Source organism: Podarcis filfolensis (genome assembly GCF_964270895.1).
Source record: "Podarcis filfolensis genome assembly, chromosome: 8".
Classification (NCBI taxonomy): Eukaryota; Metazoa; Chordata; class Lepidosauria; order Squamata; family Lacertidae; genus Podarcis; species Podarcis filfolensis.
This window is the reverse complement of record NC_139611.1, coordinates 59,971,299-59,983,338: the sequence shown is the minus strand read 5'-3', so window position 1 is coordinate 59,983,338 and position 12,040 is coordinate 59,971,299. Positions and strand designations below refer to the sequence as shown.

The following is a 12,040-nucleotide window of genomic DNA, read 5'->3' as shown; positions in this document are numbered from 1 at the left end:
GGACATAAATTGCCTGTACAGCTCCTTTTACATAAAAACACACAATTTTCAGTTTTTGTGTGCATCTTTTATTTAGCAAGGGGTGCACACATTTTTCACACCAAAGCTGCATCATGAAATACGCTGAAGAGGGTTATCCGACCAAGAGTCGTGTTCCAGTCCAGAAAGAAGTTTGGTAGCATTGTGTTGGGTCAGCCTACTGGGAAAAGTGGACCAAATGAATTTTTCCCTTGTCCCTACATCTGAGTCTGATTATGGGTCCTTTTATCCTGGTGTTGCCTACACTGGCTGGCAGAGTCTTCAGTGCCTTCCTCCAGCCCTGCTTCATGAGTTGCTGTGGACTGGACCTGGAAACCTCTGTGTTCAAAGCTCTGCCACTGAGTTATTGCCTCTTTCCAGTGTTTTTATGGAGTATAATTTTAGGTGTTAAGCTGATGAAAGCAAAGAGAGAGAGAGAGAGAGCACTTTAAATTAAAATCCACATTTAAAGCTTTTTTTAAAAAATAAATTGCCTTAGCCAGGTGAGAGGCAATAGGATTGGAAGATAAAACTGTAATTGTTCGTCAGAAATGTACATCAGCTATTTCCCAGCTGTGTCAATAGAACAGCTGGGAATTAATACCTGGGATATCGTAATGCCAGTTCAGAAATGATTGCTGAACAAACCTGTGTTAATAAAATTAACAATTGCCATCTAGTTGCAGAAGAAAAGTCATTCAGGATGGAACCTAGGAGGGCTGCAGAATGTCACCAGCTATTATCTTTAATTCACATATCGAGTCAGCCTTTGTCAAGCTCATTGAGCCTGCCCTATGAGTTACTTTGACGGCAAAGACATAAGTGTTGCTTTTTTTATCAGTGTGAATGAACATATGAAGCTGCCGTAATTGTCAACCTTTTTGTTCATCTACTATAGCTCTTGGGTAGGCAATCTTTTTTTCATTCTGAGAGGTAGATTCCCTTCTGGGCCTCTTTCTGAGGCCAAATGCCAGGGGGGGGGGATGGCAAGGGCAAAAGTGGATGGAACAATAAATGTAATTTTTGCCTTGTTTCTACACACACTTGCACAAACCCCTCCCCCCTCTCTCCTTCCAGGCAAGCAAGAAACATGATCAGAGTTCAAGGGCACATTCCATCCAGGCAAAAGCATCCACAGAGAGTGCAAAGTAGGGGCTGCTGAGGGATGTGGCCTGGGGAGAGTTATGGTCTGGGGAGAGTTTAAAGGGGACCCAACCATTGTGGGTGGCAGTCATGTTGCACAGGTAGTGCAAAGACAAGAGGTCAGGCTGTGCCGCAATCTGAGTAATCCCCGTTTTACAGTATTACACCTTCACTTAAAAGAAAGGCAGGAGATGGTTGGGCAGGTTGGTAACAGGATGGTTCTGTGTTACATGTTTAATAGGAAGTGCCTGGTGTGATTCTTCCCATTGTGATCTCTTTCAGGTTAACAGGATTCCAACTGCCTCCTCCCATCGTGAGTACTGGGGTGGTGCTGTCCTTGTGGCTTGTAAGCGATTATGCTGTCAGTGCTCAAGGATTTCAGGCAAACTATGAAGGTAGGTCAGCTTTCGGTGTCCAGCCTTTGCTTCTGTACAGGAGGTCAAGATCCATTTGGGTTTTCTGGGACAAATTATGTTTTGCAACTCAAAACCATTGTCTTTTTTCTTAAGGGTAATTCTGTGAATTATGTACTTTGTCCTGTATTTTGCTGCAGTTCTTTCCTGGTTTTAATTGTGGGGTTTTTTTGTGTTTTTACATTACTGTTCACAACCCTAATATGCTTTGGGGGGGGGGGAATATATAACTATATTTTTGCTTTGAATCTAAAATTGGACCAATACTCCTTTCCTTACATTTTTTTAAAAACAACAACAAAGAAACTCCATCTACTGTATATGTTTATCTATCAGTCTACACACACAGAGAGAGAGAGAACAATGGCTAAATTGACAAATTATGTGTATGTGTAAGAAAGAATCAAAGTGTTGAGTAATTCCATGGAAATGTCAACCCATTTTTCATTTTCATCTATTGTTAATATGCTCTGTAACATTTTAAATACAATTTTCCGAAGTTTCATTATCTGGCAACAATTTTTCAAAATGGAACTTTACATGTGAGTAAAATAACTAGAAGCGTGACACCCAAGATGACAAGACAATAATTTTCTTCTAATCTTCAGTTAAAGATATCTCCAAGCAAATAGGCAATAGATTAATGATCCTTTATTATATTGATAGCTTTGTTTTTTATTTGGTAACAGAGAAGAAGTTTATGTTAGTAATAAGATCAGAGGAGCTTAGTGCAATCAAAAATATGTTGGCTGAGTGTGTTATGTTGGTCACAAAAGCACATGAAGTGTGAGAGGTGTAGGGGCACCAAATTCTGGTGTTGAGGGAGCTGCTGAAATTTGAGACCCTGAGGTCCACCACTGTTAAATATGCCACTGCACAGGTTCATCCTACTCGCAGGAGAGCCTACTTGCTTGCACAATCCCATCTCTTGAGATGTGAATCATACCCTGTGCCCACCCCGCTCTTCAAATAGAAGCCCAAGGGGCATGTCCAGTGTTGAGACAAAGTTTTCAGCTTGTGCCTATCCGTGTATCTTAGAGCTATGTTTAAACCATGCCCTAATTCATGGGTAGGCAAACTAAGGCCCGGGGGCCGGATCTGGCCCAATCGCCTTCTAAATCTGGCCCGCGGATGGTCTGGGAATTAGCGTGCTTTTACATGAGTAGAATGTGTCCTTTTATTGAAAATGCATCTCTGGGTTATTTGTTGGGCCTGCCTGGTGTTTTTACATGAGTAGAATGTGTCCTTTTTATTGAAAATGCATTTCTGGGTTATTTGTGGGGCATGGGAATTCGTTCTTTTTTCCCTTCAAAATATAGTCCTGCCCCCTACAAGGTCTGAGGGACAGTGGACCAGCCCCCTGCTGAAAAAGTTTGCTGACCCCTGTGCTTAACTTATGGAATAAAGTCTTTGGGAATAATCGAGTTGAGAGTCAAAGTGCCATGAATGAAAATAGGAACCTGGACAATATGCTCTAACTATATGCTCCCAGTGGTCAGGGATGATGGGAGCTGTAATCCCCAAACATCTGGAGGGCCGAGTTTGTCTATGCCTGATATAGAGAGACATGGATTGCATCTCTGTCTGTCTCTATACCTTTCTATCCATCACAGAGAGACTGATTTGGAGTTCAGACTGCCTGCCTTGGCTTGCAGACAAGCAAGTGCTCTTAGTACCCTTCCCTGAGGATTACGTATGCTAGCCATGTCGGTACGATGTGAAATTAATTACAATCACCTCTACAGCATACCTGATGAATATATGGTGAAGTGACATTTAAAATAAATTGAGGGAGTGTTTTGCAGTAAATGGGAAATCAGTATGAATTCCGCACCACATCCTGGTTAATACCAACAACAGTTCATCATAGCAGAGGACGAGGTTTTTTGTTTTTTAAAATAAGCACATTAATACCGTGTGCATGACAGAATTGCATTATAATTTATAAACCGCTGCCTCTTGGCTGTGCTGTTGTTTGCGTGGAGGGCATGAGTAACAAGTCAGGGAAAGCTAAATGCAGTGATGGGAAGGTTTGTTCTTTATCATAAGGCAAATAAAGAAGGAGCAGTTCTATAAAACAACAAGCTGGGCTTAATAAAGTTTCAGAGTTTTTTGTGCTGATTTCTAGTTCAGTGTTTCAAAGCACTTAGCTGGGCAACATGCTGTCTACCATGACTGTCTGGTGCTCTGATGGTTGATGGTGGTCTGTCCATTGGATAAAAAAGTAGCAGCTTTACTGTACCTTTGATGTCTTAATGAACCAATCAATCCCACTTACTGATAAACTAAGCAAAATGGTGGTTTTTTTTAAAGAAAGAAAAAAACACCAAGAAGAATTTGGTGTTAGAATTCTCATTAGGACTAGGAACCTATTCATTTCAAACATCCTCAGATGTTGAAGGAGGTGTGAAGTGGAGTGGGTGACTTGAAAGATTTGGGAATCGATCCCACCTAGGCTTGGACCTTTCTGTGGTCTCTTAATGCTTTTTCAGGCATCCCCTTTGCACCAGGATAAAAATCATATGTAAAATGATGATGACCTTGAGATCTCTTTGGAGTTCCCAGTACGGTGCATCTTAGGGACAATCCAAATTGCAGTTTCAGTTTTAAAACTCACATTTGCACAGCAGTTGTATCTGCTTTTCCTTCCTGTGTGTTCACTGTAAAAGAGAGACACGTACTTACTCCTCTTTCCAATACTGGCTCAGTTGTCTCTTGCACATTATCCCTACATCATTCTGACAGGCTGTCCACCTTTTTTAATGTCAACCTTTTTAAAAAACAAATGCATGCTGTATTCAGTTTAATGCTCGTTTAGCAGGCTGTGTCTGGGGAAAAAAGTTAGAGTGTTTAATCGGTTAATCCATGAGTAGGATACCTTTGGCCCTCCATATGTTGTTGGATCTCAGGCCCAGTCAGCATGGCCAATGCTCAGGGGTAGTGGAAGCTGGAGTCCAACAACATCTGGAGGCAGAGTGAGGCCTACTATGAGCTTCATTGAGCCACTTGACTCAGGTGGCAGACAGGAAAGGGTATGTTCCCCATCCAATGCTCACTGGTGGAAGCACGAGATACAACTGAGTTGACTCCTTCTCATCCATGCTTGCTTCAGTCCCACCAGTCCCTCATAGCCCACTCACTGAGTACATACTCCAACATTCCTCAGATGAAAATAGGGACATTAATCACTCCTCCCCCAACTGACCCTCCTCGACTCCCCATTTTTTGTGCTCCCTGCCTCACAGAGCATTTCCTATCAGAAGAAGGGCAAGTGCCTGTCAGGAGCTTGTCCTACACTTGAGTAGGACCCTGGCAGAGACACATGCCTGACTGCCATGTTCTCTCCCTCCTGGTCATTCATTTGGGAGCTTCAAAAGCTTTCTTCTGCCCAAACATCACAGCGACCAATGCCAACAGACATCGGCACACAGGGATCCGCAGAGTGTTCGCAGTTTGTGTGACAGACCTCAGCAACTCAGCATTTTGGCTAATCTACTCTATTTACATATAAACACGCACGGAGCACTGCAACATGGCTCCCTCTCTCTCTAGCATCAGACAGCAAAGAGAAAAAGAGCAAAGGACAATAGTCCCACTTCACGGAACACAGGAACACAAACATCCTGTCTCCTTCACTTCCCACTCCGTGGAGTCAAAACATACACCGTCATGTGATACACAAAAATCCCATGACTGCAATCATGGAGCAGGAATTCTAACAGTGCCACCACCACTACGCCAATGGGACACAGCAGACATGTCCTCCACCATCCTGAGAAAACCCCTTAACCCCAATTTTATTTTTTTCTTTGGTAGATTTACAAAAAGAAAACACACACCAATGAATGAATTTTAGAAAGAGCAAGATTAGACATGGACACACAAAACATTCCTCCACCTCAATCAAGACAACTTGTGCTCTGCTCTGCTCCCCCTTTCTTCCCACCAAGGGCAGCTCTGCCCTCTGCCTGCCCCCTCAGAGCCAACATGTCATATGGGCCTTGGCCTTGGCGACAGCAGTCTTTCTTCCTCCTTGCCCACTCTCCAGCAGCTGCTATGAGCTTCCAAGGGAGGAGGCCAGCTGCTGCGGTCATGGAGAGACAACAGGGTGTTCCATCTTAGCCATGGCCATTACCATCATTCGGGACAAGCATTGGCTCATCTTCCTACCCCAGCTTGGCAGTGGTGCTGCTGGTGGGGGGAAAGAGACATTCTGGGATCAAGTCAAATGGTTTTCATAATTCTGGGACTGTCCCTGGAAAATCAGGTGGGTGGGTGAATATGTGAGTATCTCCAGTGCCTTCTGCTAGCATACCCATTGCCGACAAAACAGAAGTGACACTGATCCTAGGTGACTCAGAATGAGGAGTCCTTTGTGGATGCACTTGTCCAAAAAGCACCTGTGCTACTGAAGGTCTGCCACAATGGCTGCAAAGTACTATTTAAAGATAACTATCTTTCTAAAACGGACGTGAGTGGCGCTGTGGTCTAAACCATAGAGCCTAGGGCTTGCCGATCAGAAGGTTGGCAGTTCAAATCCCCATGACAGGGTGAGCTCCCATTGTTCGGTCCCTGCTCCTGCCAACCTAGCAGTTCAAAAGCACGTCAAGTGCAAGTAGATAAATAGGTACCGCTCTGGCAGGAAGGTAAACGGTGGTTCCATGCGCTGCTCTGGTTTTACCCGCAACTGAACCTAACTGTCAGGGGTCCTTTACCTTTACCTAGCCTTCTAAAAGAATGCCTGCTGTGGCACAAAGGTTTACTTTTAAAAAGTGTGCTTCTTGATTCAGAAATATTGTTTCAACCCATATGCTAATCTAACTGATATATCAATCAGCTACACAGCCAAATGCATATGATTAATCAATTTTACATTTCTTTATTCAGGTTGCAGCCACAACATTCATACTGAAGGGAAATCAAGGAATGAAACAACTAAAACATGACCAATTTAATTTTAAGAGGTTGAAAAACTGGTGGGAGGATAAGGATAAGAAGGTGGTATTCTGTTGTCAAAGCTGCCAGTCAGTCAGAGCAACATGCAGCTGAGTCATGCTACAAACGAGCAAAACTTGCATTTCTTCAGTTTAACCCCAGAGATTGTCAGAAAGCAATGTGTGACCTTCTAAAGTGCAGCAGCTGCTGTTTTGATGTAAAAACAGCCTGCCTCTTCAGCAGTCCAGGAGGCAGCAGTGAATTGCTCAAGGAAAGTAGAAGGGTTCAGATGAAACTCCCTTCTGTGTCATAGTGGGTGAGACAGAGTTCTGGGTACATCCTCCGTGTCATGTGGAATGTATGGGGTGATGGGGAACAGTAGTATTATTATCATGCTCCTTCTGGGGTTGTTTGTTCACCTTTGGTCCCCACCATGCACCCAGCTCTCATGTGTGGCTCCTAGATGCTGTCATCATATGACAGCAGCCACACCTTAGGAAACAGCTTCTACTGGCCGGCTAAACTAGGTGGAGGTAGTCAATGGGTCTCAAACCCTTGGTGGGTTAGGGACTTGCCTTGTCTTTTGAAGACAGGCTCCAGCAGATTGAACGGATGAGACCAATAGTGGGTCCAGTGGTCAAGAAGGTGGTTTCTGCCAAACATACCAAATGTATTGCTTTGTTTTCCTTTAGACCACATCAGTGAGGCGGGGGGCAGGGGTGTGTCTTGTTGCCTGGGCAGCTCAGGACTTCCATATACATTGCCCAGGCTTGTGCCCCAGAGGGGTCACTTTGGTGCTGCTAATGCATCAAAAACCATGCAGGAGGCAGCAGTTATGAGTTACCAGTCTCTGCAGCCACAGTGATTCTGCACTGGTTTGACTTCACCCAGAGGGGCAATCCATTGTGTCTCAAGGCAGATGAATGCCAGCAACCATGTGGGGAGGGAATTCCTAGCAGAGCTGTGTGGCTACCAGGTGTGGCAGCAGTGGTAAGCATGGCTAGCTCACATGGACACATGAGGCTCCTGCCCCCGCCCCCTGAATGAGTGGGGGATTATCCGAACCTCCCTACTCTCAGCTGCATATGTAGTACTTTGACATGCAAACACCTAGCTTTATTAGAATGTGGCTGTGAGTTATTTTCACAAGGACTGATCAGATTTGACATTTATTTGCTTCCATTTTTTAAAAGTCCAAACTGCATTTTAAGATTTTCTAAGGCCAGTCCTAAAGGGCATCTGGATGAAATTTACATTTCCTTTGTTTAAGCCTCTCTAATCTACACATGGAGTAAGTTTGGACCTTCTGAAGACTCTTATTTTAAATGCTAATAACTCTGTTAGTAGGCATAGGTCGAGATGAGGCGACAAGGCTCTGGTGCATATCTGTATCCATGACTTCCCCCATTCTAATTGGTTCAGGGACCTAGAGGCATGGAGATCTGGTCCTCTTATGTGGAACTTTGTTAGTTTAAAAATATGGTGGGACTAGTTCTCTTTGGCTTCCTTCCTCTGGCTACTTTCTGCCTGCATATGTTAGAGTCTTTACCAAGTCAAGCAATTAGTCTATAAGAAGCAGTTCTCAGGCAGAGCTATTCCATTAGGGGATGGCGTAGTCGTGATATGGCCACAGATACGGACATTATTAAGTGTTCTGAACAAAATTAAACTGCTACAAGCCGAATAACTAAAGCATGTATCTAAGGCAGGGTGGCCCAAGTGGGCTGCAAGAGTATTTCAACACAGAACTCACAGGCCACACACTGTCTTGGTGGGAGCGGGGGGGGGGGGGAGGAGGGAGGCCAGCCTTCTTTTAAAGCCATCCAAGTAGGCGGCCATCACTGCCTCCTGGGAGAGTGTGTTTCAAAGTTTAACAATGCACTCTACTTCCTTTTATCTGTCCTGAATCTTCCAACATTTAGCTGCATTTGATATTCACGAGTTCTGGTGTTGTGTGTGTGAGAGAGAGGGAGAGAGAGGGAGAACGTTCTTTTGCATTGTTCTTCTCAGGGAAATCATAGCACTGACAGGGACCTTGGCGGTCTCTTTGTCGAACCTCCTGTTCAATGCTGGACTTGAAATCTGTCATGCCATGGTTCAAGCTCATTTCCTTAGGTGGTTTGTGATGGTTGTGTACTATAGCATGCAGTCGAGAAAAGTGTGGTGCTTTGTTATCCTGCTCCATAGAGGCGCTCTGTTCTGAAAGTAGGTGAGGATTCATTTTCTTGTGTTGTGATTCCAGCTGTGACAAATTTGATGGCCACAAACATCAACACTGAAAAGCAGTAATTATGCATTGAAGCATACTGCTTATTTTAAGAAATTTGAAGCATTTACATACAGAGAGAAGCAGCCTTAAATAAATGACAGTGTATCTCTCTCTCTCTCTCTCTCTCTGTTTGTGTGTGTGTGTCCCTCCCTCCATCTCTCTTTCTGTTCCCCTCCCCCCAAGCTTTCCTTTCCTTTCCTTTCCTTTTTTGCACAAAATGTTTTATTTGTATTTTTAACAAGCTGGTTCTGTAGCACTATTCAAATTGTCTTCATCCCCCACAAGTGTTCCTGAAGCCACGCTGCTTTCCGCTCTCTTGCGTACCCATCAGTTTGATTTGCAAGTCTATCTGATTTTGCATGCCTTCTAAGACTGCATTATTTTAACTTTAGGAACACATGGTTCAGTTACTAGATCACTTTACCATCTCTCACAATATTAGAACTCAGGGTCATCAGGCGAAGTCGATTACCAGTATGTGTGAGGGACAAACTGACATGACACAAAATTCACACATAGAATTTGCTACCGTGAAATTGTGGTGGCAGCCTCTAGATTATATTGACTTTCCTTTTAAGGACTGGATATATTCATGGACCATAGGTGTATTGACAGTCAGTCATGATAGCTTGGTGGAACCTTTATGTTCAGAAGTGTTATATAAGCAATGTAACTTTATTATTTATTATTTATTACCTTTGAATTATAGATCCTGGGGGAAGATCCCAGGGACAGATCATCACTTGCATACTTTGTTTCCAAGTGTCCTCAGAGCACATGATATTTCACAATTGGAAACAGAGTGCTGGGTGAAATGTTCTTAACCTTACCCACATGTGCCCACTCAAAAGCTTCAGCAGAATTGGCCCTACTACAGAACTTAGTTGTTTGGTTTGGCAGCATCTGCACTTTGGAACTTCCTGCCTATTGAGATCACTCTTTTCTGTGCCTGCTGAAAACATTCTTGTTTAGACAAAATCTAAAAGGAAATTTTAATCCATTTTAGTATTTTAACTTTTGTATGTTTTAAAGTATGTTTGTGATTTTTTCTTGATTTTCTTGTTTTATCTTTTTTTTTGTAAACCACTTTGAGGTTTTTTAACAATCAAGCAATGTGTGTGTGTGTGTGTAGAATTTTTATGAAATAAATAACCTGGCTGTATTATTCCTACACATGTGCGATCTGCTGGATGAACTTTGAAGTCTTTTCCATAATAGAGATAGCACAACGTGAAAGTGGATCTGTCACGAGGTTCAGATCTGGAGCCTTGTGGGCAAGGTACCAGTTCTTGCACTGCTAGGGTTTCTGCTTGAAGTAGAAAACTATAATACTATAGAGCAGAGTTGGAAGCTCTAAGAGAGCAAGTCCCTTACCACTACCAGCTATATAAATCTTTGTGTCAAACTCCTTCCTTCAGTAGTATTTACTGCCGTGAGTTTAGGTACACTTTGGCTTCCAGGTGTTCTACCTGCTGCCTACTCAATGGCAGACCTACATTTTGGGGGGCCTGAAGCTTGAATTGTTATGGGGGGCTCTCTGCAACCAGCAGCGAGGTCTAGGTAACCACTGTCATCTTCTACAATGGGATTGTTCCATGACTAATTGCCACATATTTACAATATCTGTGCTACTGACTCTCAAACTTTGGGATTGTTGAAATATATACATCAACAAAAAAGTAATCATTTTGAGTCGTGCGAATCAAATTGGGTCTACAGTGGTACCTCAGGTTAAGTACTTAATTCGTTTTGGAGGTCCGTTCTTAACCTGAAGCACCACTTTAGCTAATGGGGCCTCCTGCTGCTGCCGCACCGCCGGAGCACAATTTCTGTTCTCATCCTGAAGCAAAGTTCTTAACCCGAGGTACTATTTCTGGGTTAGCAGAGTCTGTAAACTGAAGCATATGTAACCTGAAGTGTATGTAACCCGAGGTACCACTGTACTAGACCAAAAAAAATTATGCAGTGTAGACCAAAGTCACTTTTGGGCTCTCTCCAGGATTATTAGGGGTCCTGAAGTTTAAACTTCATTAGTTTCACAGTAGATCCACCCCTGTGCCTCCAAGTTGTTGCTGTCTACAGTTGCCCCCTAGTCAATTCCTTTACCTATGCAATCCTGTCATCTGTTTCTGGTCCTGAGAACCTTAGGAACTGCTGTCTGGGCACAGCCCAGTCTCCTCTACAGCCTAACCAGTCCCTTTAACCAATTTCCCCAGCCTCAGTACTTGACATCTAAAAATGTAGACCCTTCCATGTCTTATAAACCAGAAGGTAGATCAGAATCTACAGGTAGATCTCATGGCTCCCTGCAGAAGACCAGCAAATGTTTCTGATTTCCAATGATCTAGTCATAGAAAGTAATGTTACAAATTATGTTTTTTTTTCTTATTGAAAATAATTATGATTTGGGGAGGACAAAGTGGGTTTGCTGCACAAGATTGCCAAATAAATGTTCTGTGTGCAACATCAATTTGCCAGATTGTTGGAAATAGTAATAATCTGGAGGCACCTTTAATCTCACCAAGCTGTAAAATAAGGGTATTGATTGGTGCCTCTGGTCAAGTTTCTTATGCAGTTGTCCTGGTCAAATTTTAGTGTATTTTTCCTCAATTCTCTGACCAGTAGCAATTTATGATGGGGGCAGGAAGGTAAAATAAAAGGTTGGGTTTCTAATAAGAGATTTGTATTTGTATATGCAGGTTACCCTACCATAAGACTTGTTGGATGCCATATGCAATTGGTTCTGCATGTGGAGCTACCATTTTACATTTAGCTACAGGAGGTGGTGGGGACGCGGGTGGTGCTGTGGGTAAAACCACAGTGCCTAGGACTTGCCGATCGTATGGTCGGCGATTCGAACCCTGCGGCGGGGTGAGCTCCCGTCTTTCGGTCCCAGCTCCTGCCCACCTAGCAGTTCGAAAGCACCCTTAAAGTGCAAGTAGATAAATAGGTACCGCTTTATAGCGGGAAGGTAAACGGCGTTCTGTGTGCTGCGCTGGTGCAGGCTCGCCAGAGCAGCAATGTCACACTGGCCACGTGACCCAGAAGTGTCTGCGGACGGCGCTGGCTCCCAGCCTCTAGAGTGAGATGAGCGCACAACCCTAGAGTCTGACAAGACTGGCCCGTACGGGCAGGGGTACCTTTACCTTTACCTTTACCTTTACAGGAGGTGGTGCTGTAGCAAAAGAAAAAGAAAGAAAGAAAGAAAGAAAGAAAGAAAGAAAGAAAGAAGGCAGAAAATTGTATCCTATTAGCCTCACAT

At 43.5% G+C, this 12,040-nt stretch overlaps 1 protein-coding gene across 4 annotated transcripts in view; it reads left to right on the top strand.

The window, feature by feature from the left end:
* The window catches only part of CSMD2 (CUB and Sushi multiple domains 2), a 486,383-nt gene that overhangs the window by 100,730 nt on the left and 373,613 nt on the right, over nt 1–12,040 (top strand). For all 4 annotated transcript variants that reach the window (XM_083625414.1, XM_083625410.1, XM_083625416.1 and 1 more), the window contains exon 3: nt 1,444–1,556. In XM_083625414.1, coding sequence (XP_083481540.1) covers nt 1,444–1,556 — 113 coding nt within the window. The remainder of the gene's footprint in view (nt 1–1,443; nt 1,557–12,040) is intronic.